Source organism: Procambarus clarkii, chromosome 11, assembly GCF_040958095.1.
Source record: "Procambarus clarkii isolate CNS0578487 chromosome 11, FALCON_Pclarkii_2.0, whole genome shotgun sequence".
In the NCBI taxonomy this organism is placed as follows: Eukaryota; Metazoa; Arthropoda; class Malacostraca; order Decapoda; family Cambaridae; genus Procambarus; species Procambarus clarkii.
Genome location: NC_091160.1, coordinates 30575795 through 30599459, shown reverse-complemented (window position 1 = coordinate 30599459; position 23665 = coordinate 30575795). Strand labels below are relative to the sequence as shown.

The following is a 23665-nucleotide window of genomic DNA, read 5'->3' as shown; positions in this document are numbered from 1 at the left end:
TTCTGGGATTAGCCTAGTGGCATATCTCTGAATTTTTTCCAGCTTCGTCTTGTGCTTGACAAGATACGGGCTCCATGCTGGTGCCGCATACTCCAGGATTGGTCTTACATATGTGGTATACAATCTTCTGAATGATTCCTTACACAGGTTCCTGAAGGCTGTTCTGATGTTAGCCAGCCTCGCATATGCCGCAGATGGAATTTTTTTATGTGGGCTTCAGGAGACAGGTTTGGTGTGATATCAACTCCTCGATCTTTCTCTCTGTCCGTTTCATGAAGTAGTTCATCTCCTATTCTGTATCCTGTGTCTGGCCTCATGTTTCCATCGCCTATTTTCCTTACCTTATATTTACTCGGGTTGAACTTCAACAGCCATTTGTTGGACCATTCACTCAGTCTGTCTAGGTCATATTGTATCCTCATACTATCTTCCTCTGTTTTAATCCTCTTCATAATTTTTGCATCATCAGCAAACAATGAGAGGAACTATTCATTACCCTCTGGGAGATCATTTACATATAACAGAAAGAGTATAGGTCCAAGGACTGACCCCTGCGGGACTCCACTGGTGACTCCTCACCAATCCGAGACCTCACCCTTCACAGTGACTCGCTGTCTTCTGTTACGTAGGTACTCCTTTATCCAACGGAGTACCTTCCCTTTCACTGCAGCCTGCATCTCCAGCTTTTTCACTAGCCTCTTATGTGGTACAATGTCAAAGGCTTTCTGGCAATCCAGAAATATGCAGTCTATCCACCCCTCTCTTTCTTGCCTGATTTATGTTGCCTAATCGTAAAATTCAATTAATCCTGCGAGGCAGGACTTGCCATCCCTGAACTCATTTTGATGCAATGTTACAAAGTTCTCTCGCTCCAGATGTTCCACTATCTGTTTTTCGCACAATCTTCTCCATCAACTTGCATGGTATGCAAGTTAGGGACACTTGCCTGTAGTTCAGTGCCTCCTGTCTATTCCCCTTCTTGTATATCGGGACTAGCCGCTTTCCAAATTTTTGGCAGTTCTCCTGTTGCCAGTGATTTGTTGTACATTATGGAAAGAGGCAGGCAGTGCTTCTGTTCCTTCCTTTAGTATCCATGGGAAGATTATATCTAGGCCTGATGATGCATTCCATCCATTTGGAAGATTCCAAAATGGTGATAGTCTTTATCACATCCAACTCAAGAAAAAGCTTCCTTACATCCCCACTGGTAATCTCAAACTCTTCCAGTGGTTCCTGGTTAACTATTCCCTCTTATATCTTGAACTTCTTCTTGCTCTAACGTGAAGAGCTCCTGTAATTTCTTATTCAGTTCCTCGCACACTTCCTTATCATTTGTAGTGACTCTTTCTGCCCCTATCCTCAATTTCATAACCTGTTCCTTTACTGTTGTTTTTCTCCTGATGTGGCTATGCAGCAATTTAGGTTGAGTCTTTGCCTTGCTTGCGATGTCATTTTCGTATTGTCTTTCTGCCTCTCTTCTCATCCTGACATATTCACTCCTGGCATTCTAGTATCTTTCACTGCTCTCCAGTGTCCTGTTATTCCTATAGTTTCTCCACGCCCTTTTACTTTGCTGCTTAGCTAGCCTACATCTCTGATTAAACCATGGGTTTCTCATCTTCATTTCGTTGTTTTCCTTTCATCCTTTCGGATGTGTGTGTGTGTGTGTGTGTGTGTGTGTGTGTGTGTGTGTGTGTGTGTGTGTGTGTGTGTGTGTGTGTGTGTGTGTGTGCTGGAAACAAAAAATATAGGCCCCCCACACACACACACTACGGGACGGGACGTCAGAAAGAACTTTTTTCAGTGTCAGAGTAGTTAACAATTGGAATGCATTAGGCAGTGATGTGGTGGAGGCTGACTCCATACACAGTTTCAAATGTAGATATGATAGAGCGCAGTAGGCTCAGGAACCCGTACACCAGTTGATTGACGGTTGAGAGGCGGAACCAAAGAGCCAGAGCTCAACCCCCGCAAGCACAACTAGGTGAGAACTAGGTGATTACATTCACATACACACACACACAGACTATTTATAAAAGTGTATTACACAATATTTTTGCGGCCCACAAATATTTATCGCAGGGACGCAACCAGAACAAAAAAAAGGTACATACTTTGCATTTTAAAAAAACACAAAAAACAGGCCCACTTAAATAACACAAATATTGTTATAACAAAAGCCGCATTTCATGTTTTAGTGAGCGTCCAATTACCTTTGTTGCATTAACGTACACAATTACATTCTAATTTTCATAAAGTGCTTGAACCAAGTTGTAGGTAAACTTTATATTTTATGAATAATATTTTCAAATCTTATTCCTGGTGAGAGGAATAATATATATATATATATATATATATATATATATATATATATATATATATATATATATATATATATATATATATATATATATATATATATATTATTAAATATGACCGAAAAAGTAAGATTAATAATTCTAACACGAATTTTCTCAATCTTTCGTACATTACGCTTCACTGTTGGAGGTAAATCAAAAATCACTTCTCCAAAATTCATTTTTATTTCTAGTCTGACGCGACACGGGCGCGTTTCGTAAAACTTATTACATTTTCAAAGACTTCACAAATACACAACTGATTAGAACTTGCGTTTCCCTGATTTTATATCTACATTTGAGTGAGGTGGGAAGGGTGATGTGGCATTACATTTGAGTGAGGTGGGAAGGGTGATGTGGCATTAACACAAGACAGAACACTAGGGGATATTAATAGGGTATTAAAAGTATCAACACAAGACAGAACAGAAACAATGGGTATTGAATAGAAGTGTTTGTAGAAAGCCTATTGGTCCATATTTCTTGATGCTTCTATATTGGAGCGGAGTCTTGAGGTGGGTAGAATATAGTTGTGCAATAATTGGCTGTTGATTGCTGGTGTTGACTTCTTGATGTGTAGTGCCTCGCAAACGTCAAGCCGCCTGCTATCGCTGTATCTATCGATGATTTCTGTGTTGTTTACTAGGATTTCTCTGGCGATGGTTTGGTTATGGGAAGAGATTATATGTTCCTTAATGGAGCCCTGTTGTTTATGCATCGTTAAACGCCTAGAAAGAGATGTTGTTGTCTTGCCTATATACTGGGTTTTTTGGAGCTTACAGTCCCCAAGTGGGCATTTGAAGGCATAGACGACGTTAGTCTCTTTTAAAGCGTTCTGTTTTGTGTCTGGAGAGTTTCTCATGAGTAGGCTGGCCGTTTTTCTGGTTTTATAGTAAATCGTCAGTTGTATCCTCTGATTTTTGTCTGTAGGGATAACGTTTCTATTAACAATATCTTTCAGGACCCTTTCCTCTGTTTTATGAGCTGTGGAAAAGAAGTTCCTGTAAAATAGTCTAATAGGGGGTATAGGTGTTGTGTTAGTTGTCTCTTCGGAGGTTGCATGGCTTTTCACTTTCCTTCTTATGATGTCTTCGATGAAACCATTGGAGAAGCCGTTATTGACTAGGACCTGCCTTACCCTACAGAGTTCTTCGTCGACTTGCTTCCATTCTGAGCTGTGGCTGAGAGCACGGTCGACGTATGAGTTAACAACACTCCTCTTGTACCTGTCAGGGCAGTCGCTGTTGGAAACCCACTTCGGCCAATCATTAGCCAGATACCCACACCCACGTACAGACTGGCGAAGCGACTCAACGGCCTGCTGACTCCTTATGTTCCTTGCGCCTTCAGCCTGAAGTCTCCAAAGGAATTTGTGGACTTACTGCGGGGCGCACGGGCCACAGGGATAAGAGCCTCGTTGGACGTAGAATCGCTGTTTACCAACCTGTTTACCAAATTGTTTCTGTTCTGTCTTGTGTTGATACTTTTAATACCCTATTAATATCCCCTAGTGTTCTGTCTTGTGTTAATGCCACATCACCCTTCCCACCTCACTCAAATGTAATGCCACATCACCCTTCCCACCTCACTCAAATGTAGATATAAAATCAGGGAAACGCAAGTTCTAATCAGTTGTGTATTTGTGAAGTCTTTGAAAATGTAATAAGTTTTACGAAACGCGCCTGTGTCGCGTCAGACTAGAAATAAAAATGAATTTTGGAGAAGTGATTTTTGATTTACCTCCAACAGTGAAGCGTAATGTACGAAAGATTGAGAAAATTCGTGTTAGAATTATTAATCTTACTTTTTCGGTCATATTTAATAATATATGTCTACAGGAAAGACTGCTACCAAAATATACTAATATATATATATATATATAAATTTGTGAGGGTACCACCTCTGGTGCCAATGTGGGGACCCATAGCCTCGGAGAAGAAAATAAAGAGTATTAAAAGTATAATAAAAATAAAATAAAAAGTATATATATATATATATATATATATATATATATATATATATATATATATATATATATATATATATATATATATATATATATATATATATATATATATATATAGGCTTTCTACAAACACTTCTATTCAATATCCATTGTTTCGTGTTCTGTCTTGTGATGATGAAATTAATACCCTATTAATGCCACCTCTTGTTCTGTCTTGTGTTGATGAAATTAATACCCTATTAATGCCACCTCTTGTTCTGTCTTGTGTTAATGCCACCTCACCCCTTCCACCTCACTCAAATGTAGATATAAAATCGGAGATGCGTAAGTTCTATTCAGTTGTGTATTTGTGAACTAAAGTCTTTGAAAATGTAATAAGTTTTACGAAACGCGCTCGTGTCGCGTCAGACTAGAAATAAAAATGAATTTTGGAGAATTGATTTTTGATTTACCTCCAACAGTGTAAAGAAATGTACGAAAGATTGAGAAAATTCGTGTTTGAATTATTAATCTTACTTTTTCGGTCATATTTAATAATATATATATATATATATATATATATATATATATATATATATATATATATATATATATATATATATATATATATATATATATATATATATGTATATATATATATATGTCGTACCTAATAGCCAGAACGCACTTCTCAGCCTACTATTCAAGGCCCGATTTGCCTAATAAGCCAAGTTTTCATGAATTAATTTTTTTTCGTCTACCTAACCTACCTAACCTAACCTAACCTAGCTTTTTTTGGCTACCTAACCTAACCTTACCTATAAATATAGGTTAGGTTAGGTTAGGTAGGGTTGGTTAGGTTCGGTCATATATCTACGTTAATTTTAACTCCAATAAAAAAAATTGACCTCATACATAGAGAAAAGGGTTGCTTTATCATTTCATAAGAAAAAAATTATAGTAAATATATTATTTCAGGAAAACTTGGCTTATTAGGCAAATCGGGCCTTGAATAGTAGGCTGAGAAGTGAGTTCTGGCTACTAGGTACGACATATATATATATATATATATATATATATATATATATATATATATATATATATATATATATATATATATATATATATATATATATATATATATAATTGGATTGTTGGACTCAAAAAGGTCACCGTTTTGTATAACCGACTGTGCCAGGATGGCAGTCTATGAAAATGGAAAAATAGAACCTAACCTATTTTAACAAATCCAAGCAAGCCTAGGCCAAATATACGCTATGTTAGGCTTAATACATATAGTTGCTATTACTAGACCTAAGAATGTTTTCTTTGTGCCCTAAACTAATTTAATATTGCTAAACATGGACATTATCGACTAACACTCCAATTTTGTGTATATTCGACCAAATTTTGTGTATATTCGACTAAATAGGTGCTGCATGTTATATCATTTCAGAGGGATGGGTTGTCCAGTTAAATAGATTCAGATGAATTCATGGACGCTGGAGCTTGGAATATATTCCAGTTCCAAAACTCGTTGTGTCTTAATGCCGGCTGACACGTAATCCTCTTTGCAGGTCTGATGCCTGTACTTACATCCGCACGTTAAGTTCCTATCGAGTCCACTGTTGTTGTACTTCCAGCCTTGCTCTCCTCCGTATTATTCTGGCCCTCATGGCCCACAGAGATGGAGGGGCTCTCGTGTTGCAAATCCGTCGGTGTCTCAGGTATGAATAGATTACCAGGTCATTGGCGGAGCCGTGTATGTGCATCGCTTGTATTAAGTAGGATCTGGTATTAATCCTCTAGGGAATATGTTATTAATGCGAGTTTTAGTGGCTTTTTAGTATGACCAGTGGTGGTGGTGTGGTCTGATGGGGCTGCGGGTGTAAGCCGTTGACAGCCTCCGTCTCCGTGAGTATGTCTATCTCTGTCTGTTTGTCTGTTTCTGTCTACATCTCTGACGGTCTCAGTGTGTGCACTTTGGTAGATTCAGCGACGACTTCCCTTTCTACAGGGTCTGCATTCGAGCCTAGATTGGTCCCCCGTATCTTCGGTCCGAAAACTAGTTTTAGTTGTGTGTACATCTAGCAGCTCTTTTATATAGCTGCGCAGTTTAAGGGTTAAACAAAACCGATTGCTGTGTATGTGAGTAAATGTGTGTGTGTGTGTGTGTGTGTGTGTGTGTGTGTGTGTGTGTGTGTGTGTGTGCGTGTAATTACCTAATTGTAGTTACAGGATGAGAGCTACGCTCGTGATGTCCCGTCTTCCCAGCACTCTTTGTCATATAACACTTTGAAACTACGTGTGTGTGTGTGTATGTGTGTTTTAATCATATGACCCCCTCCTCGATCCTATCCCCTTGGGCTCCCCCCCCCCATCTCAGAAAATGTATTATCAGGAAACATTGAAACTGTATGGTCGGAAAATATATTAATATGGCTAATAAAAACTCTATGGGAAATACATCACATATTTCACTCTTGGATCATTAGAGTTCTGAAATAATATAATGCTTGGGACATAAAGATTTCTATTAAAAAATGTACATACATATATGTAGTTGGCATCAGTCTTATGTTAGAGTATCGCTGTTAGAGTATACCTGGGTATACAAGCCACAGTATACACGGGTATACAAGCCACAGTATACATGGGTATACAAGCCACAGTATACATGGGTATACAAGCCACAGTATACATGGGTATACAAGCCACAGTATACATGGGTATACAAGCCACAGTATACATGGGTATACAAGCCACAATATACCTGGGTATACACGCCACAGTATACCTGGCTATACACCCCACAATATACCTGGGTATACAAGCCACAGTATACCTGGATATACACCCCACAATATACCTGGCTATACAAGCCACAGTATACCCGGGTATACAAGCCATAGTATACCTGGTTATACAAGCTACAGTATACCTGGGTATACACCCCACAATATACCCGGGGTATACAAGCCACAATATACTTGGGTATACACCCCACAATATACCTGGGGGTATACAAGCCACAGTATACCTGGGTATACAAGCCACAATATACCTGGGTATACAAGCCACAATATACCTGGGTATACTAGCCACAATATACTTGGGTATACACCCCACAATATACCTGGGTATACACCCCAGAATATACCTGGGTATACAAGCCACAGTATACCTGGGTATACACCCCACAATATACCTGGGTATACACCCCACAATATACCTGGGTATACACTCCACAATATACCTGGGTATACAAGCCAAAATATACCTGGGTATTCACCCACAATATACCTGGGTATACTAGCCACAATATACCTGGGTATACACCCCACAATATACCTGGGTATACACTCCACAATATACCTGGGTATACAAGCCACAATATACTTGGTATACACCCCACAATATACCTGGATATACAAGCCAAAATATACCTGGGTATACAAGCCACAGCATACCTGGGTATACACCCCACAATATACCTGGGTATACACTCCACAATATACCTGGGTATATATGCCACAGTATACCTGGGTATACAAGCCACAGTATACCTGGGTATACACCCCACCCATTACCTGGTTATACACCCCACAATATACCTGGCTATACAAGTCACAGTATACTTGGGTATACAAGCCACATTATACCTGGGTATACAAGCCACAGTATACCTGGGTATAGAAGCCACAGTATACCTGGGTATACAAGCCACAATATACCTGGGTATACAAGCCACAGTATACCTGGGTATACAAGCCACAGTATACCTGGGTATACAAGCCACAGTATACCTGGGTATACAAGCCACAATATACCTGGGTATACAAGCCACAGTATACCTGGGTATACAAGCCACAGTATACCTGGGTATACAAGCCACAATATACCTGGGTATACAAGCCACAATATACCTGGGTATACAAGCCACAGTATACCTGGGTATACAAGCCACAGTATACCTGGGTATACAAGCCACAATATACCTGGCTATACAAGTCACAGTATACTTGGGTATACAAGCCACAGTATACCTGGTTATACACCTCACAATATACCTGGCTATACAAGTCACAGTATACTTGGGTATACAAGCCACAATATACCTGGGTATACAAGCCACAATATACCTGGGTATACAAGCCACAGTATACCTGGGTATACAAGCCACAGTATACCTGGGTATACAAGCCACAATATACCTGGGTATACAAGCCACATTATACCTGGGTATACAAGCCACAGTATACCTGGGTATACAAGCCACAGTATACCTGGGTATACAAGTCACAATATACCTGGGTATACAAGCCACAGTATACCTGGGTATACAAGCCACAGTATACCTGGGTATACAAGCCACAGTATACCTGGGTATACAAGCCACAATATACCTGGGTATACAAGCCACAGTATACCTGGGTATACAAGCCACAGTATACCTGGGTATACAAGCCACAATATACCTGGGTATACAAGCCACAGTATACCTGGGTATACAAGCCACAATATACCTGGCTATACAAGTCACAGTATACTTGGGTATACAAGCCACAGTATACCTGGTTATACACCTCACAATATACCTGGCTATACAAGTCACAGTATACTTGGGTATACAAGCCACAATATACCTGGGTATACAAGCCACAATATACCTGGGTATACAAGCCACAATATACCTGGGTATACAAGCCACAATATACCTGGGTATACAAGCCACAGTATACCTGGGTATACAAGCCACAGTATACCTGGGTATACAAGCCACAATATACCTGGGTATACAAGCCACAGTACACCTGGGTATACAAGCCACAATATACCTGGGTATACAAGCCACAATATACCTGGGTATACAAGCCACAGTATACCCGGGTATACAAGCCACAGTATATCTCGGGCCGGACTTGCAGCTTATGCAATATTTATTTACAACTAAATACACATTTATATAGTTACGAGGCCCTTTCTTTTTTTGCTCGGATAGAGACAGTCTACCTGTGTCTACCTGTCTGTCTACCTGTGTCTACCTGTGTGTCTACCTGTCTGTCCGTGACTCACCTGGAAGGTGGCAGGGTGACTGTACAGGTGGGCAGTCCTGGGCAAGGTGGCGTACCCCGTAGCCAGGGTTGACGAGCTGATGGTGTTGACACCTTCAATGTGCCAGGAGTCTGCGTCTGTTGCGGGAGAGTGAGAGAGTGATTACACAGTCCTTACACTCTAGCGGCACTCTAGCGGCACTCTAGAGGCACTCTAGAGGCACTCTGGTGGCTCTTGCGTGCTGCTAGTTATTGCCATTGCATTCAGTTTAATGGGGTGCGTAATAAAAAAAAAAATTGAATTTGCATTCAGTTGATTTTGTTTGGGACAAAATCTAAGGTAATGCAAACCCAATCTTTGCATTACCTTGCAATGCTAGTTTATGGTAAAGTGACGTCACAGGTTTGTGTTGGAGTATTGTGACGTCATAAACTCGCGAATAACAATAATGACGTCAGCAACTCACGCGGGTTTGTGATGACGTCAGAGAATGTCAGCACCAGTCACCTGATGAGGTGAAGATTGAAGATGCGGTTCACCTAAACGTCTTATGACGTCACAATCTCATACCGAGTGGTAGTTCTTCAAGCTCAGTGAGTATCTGACTCACGAAACGACTTACCAGAGTGTGAGAGAGCATTCTTCAGAGGCTAATGTGAGTACCCGATGACGTCTGATACTCACCTAATGTAAAGTTACTCACATAAGTGGTGAGTAATGCTTCACATGGCTTCCTCGACTCAACCGAGTGGGAAAAATAACATCAATGACTCAGCCATGAGTATCAAATGTCATCATCAGACTCAACTAAGTGGCTATACTGACGTCGGAGACTCACCTGAGTGGTAGAGGAAGTCAAGGACTCACCTGAGTGGTAGAGGAAGTCGAGGACTCACCTGAGTGGTAGAGAAAGTCGAGGACTCACCTGAGTGGTAGAGGAAGTCAAGGACTCACCTGAGTGGTAGAGGAAGTCAAGGACTCACCTGAGTGGTAGAGGAAGTCAAGGACTCACCTGAGTGATAGAGGAAGTCAAGGACTCACCTGAGTGGTAGAGGAAGTCAAGGACTCACCTGAGTGGTAGAGGAACTCAAGGATTCACCTGAGTGGTAGAGTAAGTCAAGGACTCACCTGAGTGGTAGAGTAAGTCAAGGACTCACCTGAGTGGTAGAGGAAGTCAAGGACTCACCTGAGTGGTAGAGGAAGTCAAGGACTCACCTGAGTGGTAGAGGAAGTCAAGGACTCACCTGAGTGGTAGAAAAAGTCAAGGACTCTTGACCACTCAGGTGAGTCCTTGACTTCCTCTACCACTCAGGTGAGTCCTCGACTTCCTCTACCACTCAGGTGAGTCCTTGACTTTTTCTACCACTCAGGTGAGTCCTTGACTTCCTCTACCACTCAGGTGAGTCCTTGACTTCCTCTACCACTCAGGTGAGTCCTTGACTTCCTCTACCACTCAGGTGAGTCCTTGACTTACTCTACCACTCAGGTGAGTCCTTGACTTACACCTGAGTGGTAGAGGAAGTCGAGGACTCACCTGAGTGGTAGAGGAAGTCAAGGACTCACCTGAGTGGTAGAGGAAGTCGAGGACTCACCTGAGTGGTAGAGGAAGTCAAGGACTCACCTGAGTGGTAGAGGAAGTCAAGGACTCACCTGAGTGGTAGAGGAACTCAAGGATTCACCTGAGTGGTAGAGGAAGTCAAGGACTCACCTGAGTGGTAGAGGAACTCAAGGATTCACCTGAGTGGTAGAGGGAGTCAAGGACTCACCTGAGTGGTAGAGGGAGTCAAGGACTCACCTGAGTGGTAGAGGAAGTCAAGGACTCACCTGAGTGGGGGATGACATCCGGGTTCTTCTCATCCTGGTCGGTAGGGGAGGAGGAGGGGGGTGGGGGGAGGTCCTTGAGGGTGGTGGCAGGGGGCGGCATCAGGAGGGGGGACGCCCCCTGCGCCACCCCCACCTCTTCCATGCTCGACTTCATATCCCCTTCCCCCCCACGCCCACAACCCCCCACCCCTGGCCGCCCACCCCCTCCGCCCACCACCGCCCCCCTCTCCAGACGCAGCCGCACCACAGCGCACACGATCACGCCCACCACCAAGAGGCCGCCCACGCCGCCCACCACCATGGCGATGATGGAGTTGAGGTTGAGAGGTAGCGATGATTTGCCGCGGGGGGGCGGGGGTTTTACGGCCGCTGGTTGGGGAGAAAAACACGTTACGCACAGGTGACAAACAGGTGTGTGTGTGTGTGTGTGTGTGTGTGTGTGTGTGTGTGTGTGTGTGTGTGTGTGTGTATGTGTGTGTGTGTGTGTGTGTGTGTGTGTGTGTGTGTGTGTGTGTGTATGTGTGTGTGTGTGTGTGTGTATATGTGTGTGTGTGTGTGTGTGTGTGTGTGTGTGTGTGTGTGTGTGTGTGTGTGTGTATGTGTATGTGCGTGTGTGTGTGTGTACTCACCTAGTTGTACTCACCTAGTTGTGTTTGCGGGGGTTGAGCTCTGGCTCTTTGGTCCCGCCTCTCAACCGTCAATCAACAGGTGTACAGATTCATGAGCCTATCGGGCTCTGTCATATCTACACTTGAAACTGTGTATGGAGTCAGCCTCCACCACATCACTTCCTAATGCATTCCATTTGTCAACCACTCTGACACTAAAAAAGTTCTTTCTAATATCTCTGTGGCTCATTTGGGCACTCAGTTTCCACCTGTGTCCCCTTGTGCGTGTTCCCCTTGTGTTAAATAGACTGTCTTTATCTACCCTAACAATCCCCTTCAGAATCTTGAATGTGGTGATCATGTCCCCCCTAACTCTTCTGTCTTCCAGCGAAGTGAGGTTTAATTCCCGTAGTCTCTCCTCGTAGCTCATACCTCTCAGCTCGGGTACTAGTCTGGTGGCAAACCTTTGAACCTTTTCCAGTTTAGTCTTATCCTTGACTAGATATGGACTCCATGCTGGGGCTGCATACTCCAGGATTGGCCTGACATATGTGGTATACAAAGTTCTGAATGATTCTTTACACAAGTTTCTGAATGCCGTTCGTATGTTGGCCAGCCTGGCATATGCCGCTGATGTTATCCGCTTGATATGTGCTGCAGGAGACAGGTCTGGCGTGATATCAACCCCCAAGTCTTTTTCCTTCTCTGACTCCTGAAGAATTTCCTCTCCCAGATGATACCTTGTATCTGGCCTCCTGCTCCCTACACCTATCTTCATTACATTACATTTGGTTGGGTTAAACTCTAACAACCATTTGTTCGACCATTCCTTCAGCTTGTCTAGGTCTTCTTGAAGCCTCAAACAGTCCTCTTCTGTTTTAATCCTTCTCATAATTTTAGCATCGTCCGCAAACATTGAGAGAAATGAATCGATACCCTCCGATTCATTTGTGTGTGTGTATGTGTGTGTGTGTGTGTGTGTGTGTGTGTGTGTGTGTGTGTGTTTGTGTGTGTATGTGTGTGTGTGTGTATGTGTATGTGTATGTGTGTGTGTGTGTGTGTGTGTGTGTGTGTGTGTGTGTGTGTGTGTGTGTGTGTGTGTGTGTGTGTGTGTGTTTGTGTGTGTATGTGTGTGTGTGTGTATGTGTATGTGTGTGTGTGTGTGTGTGTGTGTATGTGTATGTGTGTGTGTGTGTGTGTGTGTGTGTGTATGTGTGTGTGTGTGTGTGTGTATGTGTGTGTGTGTGTTATATATTCAAGAAAAACGTATCGACAAAGTCAAAACTTTGTTGATAAAAAAATGTGTGTTGAATGTGTTTAACAAACAAACCTGCAGGTGAATGAAAATACAGCACACACACGGTCTCCCATAACACAGTTTTCCGATTGCAAATCCTCTATAACCGACATCTCAAATGGACTTGGTGATGAGGCAGGTATGAATATATATATATATATATATATATATATATATATATATATATATATATATATATATATATATATATATATATATATATATATATATATATTAGTATATTTTGGTAGCAGTCTTTCCTGTAGACATATATTATTAAATATGACCGAAAAAGTAAGATTAATAATTCTAACACGAATTTTCTCAATCTTTCGTACATTACGCTTCACTGTTGGAGGTAAATCAAAAATCACTTCTCCAAAATTCATTTTTATTTCTAGTCTGACGCGACACGGGCGCGTTTCGTAAAACTTATTACATTTTCAAAGACTTCACAAATACACAACTGATTAGAACGTATCTCTGATTTTATATCTACATTTGAGTAAGGTGGTAAGGGTGATGTGGCATTAACACAAGACAGAACAGGAGGGGATATTAATAGGGTATTAAAAGTATCAACACAAGACAGAACAGAAACAATGGGTATTGAATAGAAGTGTTTGTAGAAAGCCTATTGGTCCATATTTCTTGATGCTTCTATATTGGAGCGGAGTCTTGAGGTGGGTAGAATATAGTTGTGCAATAATTGGCTGTTGATTGCTGGTGTTGACTTCTTGATGTGTAGTGCCTCGCAAACGTCAAGCCGCCTGCTATCGCTGTATCTATCGATGATTTTTGTGTTGTTTACTAGGATTTCTCTGGCGATGGTTTGGTTATGGGAAGAGATTATATGTTCCTTAATGGAGCCCTGTTGCTTATGCATCGTTAAACGCCTAGAAAGAGATGTTGTTGTCTTGCCTATATACTGGGTTTTTTGGAGCTTACAGTCCCCAAGTGGGCATTTGAAGGCATAGACGACATTAGTCTCTTTTAAAGCGTTCTGTTTTGTGTCTGGAGAGTTTCTCATGAGTAGGCTGGCCGTTTTTCTGGTTTTATAGTAAATCGTCAGTTGTATCCTCTGATTTTTGTCTGTAGGGATAACGTTTCTATTAACAATATCTTTCAGGACCCTTTCCTCCGTTTTATGAGCTGTGGAAAAGAAGTTCCTGTAAAATAGTCTAATAGGGGGTATAGGTGTTGTGTTAGTTGTCTCTTCAGAGGTTGCATGGCTTTTCACTTTCCTTCTTATGATGTCTTCGATGAAACCATTGGAGAAGCCGTTATTGACTAGGACCTGCCTTACCCTACAGAGTTCTTCGTCGACTTGCTTCCATTCTGAGCTGTGGCTGAGAGCACGGTCGACGTATGCGTTAACAACACTCCTCTTGTACCTGTCAGGGCAGTCGCTGTTGGCATTTAGGCACATTCCTATGTTTGTTTCCTTAGTGTAGACTGCAGTGTGGAAACCTCCGCCCTTTTCCATGACTGTTACATCTAGGAAAGGCAGCTTCCCATCCTTTTCCGTCTCGTAAGTGAAACGCAGCACGGAACTATGCTCAAATGCCTCCTTCAGCTTCTGCAGATGTCTGACATCAGGTACCTGTGTAAAAATGTCGTCAACATACCTGCAGTATATGGCCGGTTTCAAGTTCATGTCGACTAAGACTTTTTGCTCGATGGTACCCATGTAGAAGTTTGCAAACAGGACACCTAGGGGAGAACCCATGGCGACCCCATCTACTTGCTTATACATGTGCCCATCCGGGCTCAAGAAGGGTGCCTCTTTAGTACAAGCTTGGAGTAGTTTCCTCAGAATACTTTCTGGCATGTCAAGAGGAGTACAGGCTGGATCACGATACACTCTGTCGGCTATCATTCCGATTGTCTCGTCCACAGGTACGTTGGTAAACAGCGATTCTACGTCCAACGAGGCTCTTATCCCTGTGGCCCGTGTGCCCCGCAGTAAGTCCACAAATTCCTTTGGAGACTTCAGGCTGAAGGCGCAAGGAACATAAGGAGTCAGCAGGCCGTTGAGTCGCTTTGCCAGTCTGTACGTGGGTGTGGGTATCTGGCTCCTGTTCTGTCTTGTGTTAATGCCACATCACCCTTACCACCTCACTCAAATGTAGATATAAAATCAGAGATACGTTCTAATCAGTTGTGTATTTGTGAAGTCTTTGAAAATGTAATAAGTTTTACGAAACGCGCCCGTGTCGCGTCAGACTAGAAATAAAAATGAATTTTGGAGAAGTGATTTTTGATTTACCTCCAACAGTGAAGCGTAATGTACGAAAGATTGAGAAAATTCGTGTTAGAATTATTAATCTTACTTTTTCGGTCATATTTAATAATATATATATATATATATATATATATATATATATATATATATATATATATATATATATATATATATATATATATATATACACGCAGGCGCACATATATATATATACACACACACACCCCTGCCTCTGGGGATGCCAGTCAGATGTGCTTGACCCCTCCCCCCCTACACACCTGTGGTCGACGCCCTAGTGCATGTGTGCAAGGTCCCGCCCCTCCCCCTTATGATAATGGACTCACCTAAGGGCCTCCCTAACAGGGACTCACCTAAGGGTCTCAATAATAGGGACTCACCTAAGGGTCTCAATAATAGGGACTCACCTAAGGGTCTCAATAATAGGGACTCACCTAAGGGTCTCAATAATAGGAACTCACCTAAGGGTCTCACTAATAGGGACTCACCTAAGGGTCTAATATGGACTCACCTAAGGGTCTCACTAATAGGGACTCACCTAAGGGTCTAATAGGGACTCACCTAAGGGTCTCAATAATAGGGACTCACCTAAGGGTCTAATAGGGACTCACCTAAGGGTCTCTCTAATATGGACTCACATAAGGGTCTCACTAATAGGGACTCGCCTAAGGGTCTAATATGGACTCACCTAAGGGTCTCACTAATAGGGACTCACCTAAGGGTCTAATAGGGACTCACCTAAGGGTCTAATATGGACTCACCTAAGGGTCTCACTAATAGGGACTCACCTAAGGGTCTAATATGGACTCACCTAAGGATCTCACTAATAGGGACTCACCTAAGGGTCTAATAGGGACTCACCTAAGGGTCTCAATAATAGGGACTCACCTAAGGGTCTAATAGGGACTCACCTAAGGGTCTCAATAATAGGGACTCACCTAAGGGTCTAATAGGGACTCACCTAAGGGTTTCAATAATAGGAACTCACCTAAGGGTCTCTCTAATATGGACTCACCTAAGGGTCTAATAGGGACTCACCTAAGGGTCTCTCTAATAGGGACTCACTTAAGGGTCTAATAGGGACTCACCTAAGGGTCTAATAGGGACTCACCTAAGGGTCTAATAGGGACTCACCTAAGGGTCTAATAGGGACTCACCTAAGGGTCTAATAGGGACTCACCTAAGGGTCTAATAGGGACTCACCTAAGGGTCTAATAGGGACTCACCTAAGGGTCTAATAGGGACTCACCTAAGGGTCTAACAGGGACTCACCTAAGGGCCTCTCAGGCATGTCCTTGACCGTGTACACCTGCAGGGACACCATCTCTCCTCTGCCCTTCTCGTTGGTGGAGTAGATCACGCCCATGAAGGCCACTCCTGACGCCAGCCCCGGCACCGCGAACGTCGGCACCTGAAACACACACACACACACACCGTCAGTAGAGCGCGCACACACGTCCGTCCGTGATTGTACACACGGCTCTGCTACATGTACACATAGGGATCAGGAACACGCACATATGGATTTGGGATATAAATATCGTTGACACATGTACGCGTGAGCTATGTTCACACACACACACACACACACACACACACACACACACACACACACACACACACACACACACACACACACACACACACACACACACACATACGCACACACACACATACACACATACAAACATAATGGATACAATGAATACAATCATCCTCACCGCCCCCAATTCACACACACATGACCTAGGGTAGCCTCTGGCCCCTGACTGAGACAATTCCCATTAAAGACACCATAGGAACATGACTCAGGTAAGAGGCAGCACGAGACATGATGAACAACACCATCCACAAGGATCACAAAGGTGCAGACAAGCTTGCACCGCTCCAGAAGCAGAGGAATATATAAAGGAAAGGCAAGGATATACCCCATGAGATAATGAGAGATGTTAAGGAGGTAAAGCAAGAAGTATAAGGGCGTGGAGACCCTAAATGACTAACAAAACACCAGAGAGAGAGAATAGGCGAATACTCGAGGGCCAGGAAGGAATACCTCAGTGTGAGAAGAGAAGCGGAGAGACACTATGAAAACAACACAAGAAAAAAGACAAAGAACGAACTGCTTCACAGTCACATCAGGAGGAAACACCGGTGTAGGAACCGGTAATAAAATAGAGGAAAGGGGAAGACAGGTTCAGGAAGAACAAGAAACGTGTGCGTGTGTACTCACCTAGGTGTGCTTCAGGAGGTTGAGCTCTGAGTCTTTGGTCCCGCCTCTCAACTGTCCATCAACTGATGTACAGATTCCTGAGCCTACTGGGCTCTATCATATCTACATTTGAAACTGTGTATGGAGTCAGCCTCCACCACATCTCTGCCTAATGCATTCCACCTGTTAACTACTCTGACACTGAAAAAGTTCTTTCTAACGTCCCTGTGGCTCATTTGGGTACTCAGTTTCCACCTGTGTCCCCTTGTTCGCGTCCCACCAGTGTTGAATAGTTTATCTTTATCTACGCTGGAAATTCCTCTTTTGAAGGTTTGAAGGTAGTGATCATGTCCCCCCTTACTCTTCTGTCTTCCAGTGCCGTAAGGTGCATTTCCCGCAGCCTTTCCTCGTAACTCATGCCTCTTAGTTCTGGGACTAGCCTAGTGGCATACCTCTGAACTTTTTTAAGCTTCGCCTTTTGCTTGACAAGGTACGGGCTCCATGCTGGGGCCGCATACTCCAGGATTGGTCTTACATATGTGGTGTAAAAGATTCTGAATGATTCCTTACACAGGTTCCTGAAGGCAGTTCTGATGTTAGCCAGCCTCGCATACGCTGCAGACGTTATTCTTTTGATGTGGGCTTCAGGAGACAGGTTTGGTGTGATAACAACTCCTAGATCTTTTGTCTCTGTCCGTTTCATGAAGGACTTCCTTCTCCCAGTTGTGACACAATTTTCTCCAATAACTTGCATGATATGCAAGTTAGGGACACTTGCCTGTAATTCAGTGTGTGTATGTGTAATTACCTAAGTGTAGTTACAGGATGAGAGCTACGCTCGTGGTGTCCCGTCTTCCCAGCACTCTTTATCATATAACGCATTGAAACTACTGACGGTCTTGGCCTCCACCACCTTCTCCCCTAACTTGTTCCAACCGTCTACCACTCTGTTTGCGAAAGTGAATTTCTTATATTTCTTCGGCATTTGTGTTTAGCTAGTTGAAATCTTTGACCTCTTGTTCTCTTGTTGTTTCCTGAGACCTGAGTTCCAGGTCTCAGGAAATCTTCCCTATCGATTTTATCAATTCATGTTACTATTTTGTAAGTAGTGATCATATCACCTCTTTTTCTTTTGTCTTCTAGTTTTGGTATATTTATTGCCTCTAACCTCCTCGTAGCTCTTGCCCTTCAGTTCTGGGAGCCACTTAGTAGCATGTCTTTGCACCTTTTCCAGTTTGTTGATATGCTTCTTAAGATATGGGCACCACACAACCGCTGCATATTCTAGCTTTGGCCTAACAAAAGTCGTGAACAATTTCTTTAGTATATCGCCATCCATGTATTTAAAAGCAATTCTGAAGTTAGAAAGCGTGGCATAGGCTCCTGGCACAATATTCTTTATGTGGTCCTTAGGTGATAGTTTTCTATCTAGAACCACCCCTAGATCTCTTTCTTTATCAGAATTCTGATTATTTATGTGTGTGTGTGTGTGTGAGAGAGAGAGAGAGAGAGAGAGAGAGAGAGAGAGAGAGAGAGAGAGAGAGAGAGAGAGAGAGAGAGAGAGAGAGAGAGAGAGAGAGAGCCGACAATAGATCCCAGCAAGGCTTCACAACAGAGTAGGGACAAGGGCCTGAACAGAGAGGCGGCAGTAAACCAACACTGGAGGAGGAATTAGAGATTACCATTGAAGAGGTTAACTGATCGTGACAAGCCCTGTTTGACCAGACAAAATCCCACCATGTATAAAGTACATAGTTGAAAGTACCCCTCACACGCAACCACACACCCACACACACACACACACACACACACACACACACACACACACACACACCATCCCCCTCCCCCCTACAAATCAACACAATACCCACCTTATTGGTAACATTGGCCAGCAAGCGGTTGGAGCGAGGCTCGTAGAGCTCCAGTACGAAGGTCTGGGGCAAGCCGCCGTCAAAGCCAGCCACACACCGCACATTAACCACCGACACGGTCAGATTATACGCCGAGCAGTTGTGCACTGGATCTGGACGACCTACACCAGCAATACGGAGAATTATAACCAGCATAGATAATGAGCCAATTAAACCGCTCAACCAGGTTAGCTCTACAGCACTTTCATTCAGTTGAATATTCAATGCACAGCAATTATGAGGATGATAACACAGCACGGCACAGCAATTATGCTGTGCTGTGCATAATTATGCATCATGATAACAAGATGCACAGCAATTATGAGTACTGAGCTTTGAAGGGATATCGGGGGCAAGCAGGTGCAGTATGTGAACGGGATCAAGGAACAGGTGTACTCCAATCACTTGGGACAATCGGGTATCGAGCGATGACCCTGCAAGAAACAAGGCTGTCGTTGTGCCGACCAGTCCAAGTGGCTGAACAGAATATTCAAGAGTGTCATGATGCCAAAAAACAAGAGCAGAATGATCAGATGATTATGAATGATCAGATGATTATGAATGATCAGACACCAGATGATCAACATCACATACACACATTCACGGAGGATTCGAACGAGGGACAGTTAACGTAATATGTAGTACAATGTTCATAGAGCTTGGTCTTACACATGTGTAGGCCATAGAGCTTGGTCTTACATATGTGTAGGCCATAGAGCTTGGTCTTACATATGTGTAGACCATAGAGCTTGGTCTTACATATGTGTAGACCATAGAGCTTCGTCTTACATATGTGTAGGCCATAGAGCTTGGTCTTACATATGTGTAGACCATAGAGCTTGGTCTTACATATGTGTAGACCATAGAGCTTCGTCTTACATATGTGTAGACCATAGAGCTTGGTCTTAAATATGTGTAGACCATAGAGCTTGGTCTTACATATGTGTAGGCCATAGAGCTTGGTATACCGGAACTTGAGACATGGAAGTTCTGACGTGTTGTAGAGCAGTATACACGTATACTGCTCTACAACACGCTCAATACTCTACAACCTGCTCTATGTAGAGCGGGTAATGGTGGAGGAAGACAGTGTCAGGGACAGTGTGCTCCAGGGGCCAGTACAGGTGTTCCTGTGTCATCCCCCAACACCTGTTGGGTGATGACACACATGTTGAGTAATAATCTTTCCCCCTAACGCGTTTGTGTCGCATACAGTGTTGTGTGTCACAGGTGTTTAAGTCACAGGATGAACCCCGGCATGTGTTTATCATGTGTTTGTGGACAATAAAGTAGGTATTTAGTGAGCATATGTGTGCGTGTGTACTGTGCTCACTGACCCAGGGTTCTGGTAATGTTGAATGCAGGTGTTTATAAAACCGAGGTTTTTTCATTTATTAATTACGTTTATAAAACACACATGTTTTATTGTAAAATGAATACTTATTTTCATTGTATGAACTATAAAAAGTTTCACGAAATTTTGATATTTTCTTCAGCCTTGATCTTGACCTTTTGATATTTCCTCAACTTTCAAACCAAATATATATATATGTGTTCCTCTTGGCCAGGACCTATTAAGCGAGTCCAAAATAACACACACATACACACACACACACACATACACACACACACACACACACACACACACACACACAAACACACACACACATACACACACACACACACATACACACACACACACACATACACACACAAAAACACACACACACACGTACAACATGATCGGATTTACAAATATAAAACAAAGCAATCTTTTCTCTGGTAAATTCCAGTTTGGCAGCAGTAGTTACTTCTGGAATCTTTCCTTAATAAGACTGCTCATAGCTCAGGCTATAGTGCTTGGGCCTCACACGAGTGAGGTCCAGGGTTCGAGTCCCCCTGAACCCAGGTGAATGGAATGTTTATTTCCACGTTAGTGTGGATGACAATTTATAAAGCCATTTTCCTCTTTAAAAAAAATGGTCACACATGCTCGTTCGATGGTCCCAGATCTCTTGCCAACCTTATTTACAAGTTACGGAGAATTTTGTGACACTGACACACACACACTGCGACACGCCCAACGTCAAATTTGGAATGGTTCTACCTAACTATCCAAGTGGGTCATTCTCGTCGCTTGACCAGAGTTATATCTGAAGTGGTTTCGACCTAACCAGGAGCGTACCACCAACGCCGGGTAACCGGGCCGGCAACCGATCGAGGACAATGTCATTACCTCAACAGCTGCTTTAACCTGACCTTTTTAAATGTTGTTCACGATTAAACCCGTTTAAGGTAAGTAAGTAATTATCAAAAGAAGGCACCAAGCCGGGAAGGCTATGTAGCACCATCATATGTGCGGAATAATCAGAGGGCGCTAAATGTCACCAAGGATGCCAATACGAGAACATAAACACATAAGGCGAAAGATATCAAAACTATCCGAGTCACCAAGAATTCTATCGAGGAACAAGCTACCGCAGAGGACCAGGGCAGACTGGAGCTCAGAGAGAGAGAAAGGGATCATTATAGGGAAGTCGAAGACGAGTGCAGAAATCTAAAGGACGAGATTCAAGGACAGATTTACGAAGAAGGAAAGATTGGGGAAGATGAGAACCAGAGCTAACAGAAGAAAAGTGGGAGCCCAGTTTGGTAGCGACCTGCAACGGGTCCGCCACAAGAGTATCACAGAAGTGAGATTTGGCGAGACATCGGGAACGAACTTACCCGCTATCTTACAGATACGCTTCCAGATTTGCGGCAGAGGAGTTTCGGACGTAATGGTGGAAACATAAGACATCCAACATTCACGTTTAGTCGTACGGATGGCCTTACGGGCCACCGCACTCCCCTTCCGAAAGAAAAGAAAAGAATCGGCCGTCTGCTGACGGCGGAGTCTCTTCCAGGCTGCACGCTTACAGCGGACAGCCCGAACACAATCTGCATTCCACCAGGGAACGCACTTCCGTGGATCCCGAGAGGAAGAGCGAGGAATAGGGCGGAGGGCAGCGTTGAAGATGGTGTCATGAAAAACGAGGAGAGTGCGAGGGAGAGGCAGAAGGGAGAGGTCAGAGAGAGCAACACTGAGGGTAAATAGGTTCCAGTCCGCCTTAGCAAACTGCCACCTAGGGAAGGAGAGGGGAGGGTGAAAAGAGAAAAAGGTAACAAGGATGGGGAGAGGTCACTGCCATGGAGGTCATCAAGAACTTGCCACATGCAATCCATGTAAAGAGACGACGAGCAGAGAGAAAGATCAAGACAGGAAAGGGTGCGAGTCCGAGAGTTCAAATGAGTGGGCTCACCAGAATTCAGAAGAGACAGGGAAGAAGAGAGGATGAACGGTTCAAGATGGCCCGTGAAAAGTAAACCATCATCAGTGACGTTATATATACAAAAAATTTGACTTTGGCAATGCAATAGAGTTTAGTGCTCTAAATAATATAATAGAGGAAAAATAGATTGGTCCAAGAGCTAATAGCTCGATTCTGCAAACACAAGTAGTAAAACACACACACACAAACACACACACAGAAACACACACACACACACACATACACACACACACACACACACACACACACACACACACACACACACACACACATGCAGATTTGTGAACCTCATTCTGGAGACATTTTTGTATCAACACATAAAGCAAGCCACAAGAATGAGGGAAGGAGATGTACCGTCAGTACTGGATCTAGTATTCACCAGGAAAGAAGAAGAGATTTTTGACATACAGTACCTTCCTCCCTTGGGAAAGAGTGATCACGTCCTGTTAGACATTAAATATGCTTTAAGATATCATCTAGAAGAAAATGGGGACATTGAAACAGTTGATAAACTCGATTTAAGGAGAGGCAACTATGGGGAACTTCGAAATTTTTTTAATGAGTGTAATTGGACAGAATTGTTGCTAGGTAGGGAAGTAAATGAAATGTATGCCAAATTTTTAAAACTATACGAGGAAGGCACACAAACATTCATACCAAAACAGAGATGCAGGGCCAGAAAACAGGAATGGTTCGACAGAAATTGTGAGAGGGCAAGAGACCAAAAGACACAAAAATGGAATCAGTATAGGAAGAGGCCAAACCCCCTAACATACCAGCGATACAAAGATGCGAGAAACAACTATACAGCAGTAAGGAGAGAGGCAGAAAGAAATTTTGAAAAAGGGATAGCAGATAAATGTAA

The 23665-nt window shown here is 43.0% G+C and overlaps 1 protein-coding gene across 2 annotated transcripts in view; it reads right to left on the bottom strand.

The window, feature by feature from the left end:
- The window catches only part of LOC123751784 (protein turtle homolog A), a 275677-nt gene that overhangs the window by 6564 nt on the left and 245448 nt on the right, over positions 1-23665 (bottom strand). For both annotated transcript variants that reach the window (XM_069322450.1, XM_069322451.1), the window contains exons 11-14: positions 19430-19590; positions 16622-16760; positions 11182-11550; positions 9379-9494 (exon numbers count right to left, since the gene is read on the bottom strand). In XM_069322450.1, coding sequence (XP_069178551.1) covers positions 9379-9494; positions 11182-11550; positions 16622-16760; positions 19430-19590 — 785 coding nt within the window. The remainder of the gene's footprint in view (positions 1-9378; positions 9495-11181; positions 11551-16621; positions 16761-19429; positions 19591-23665) is intronic.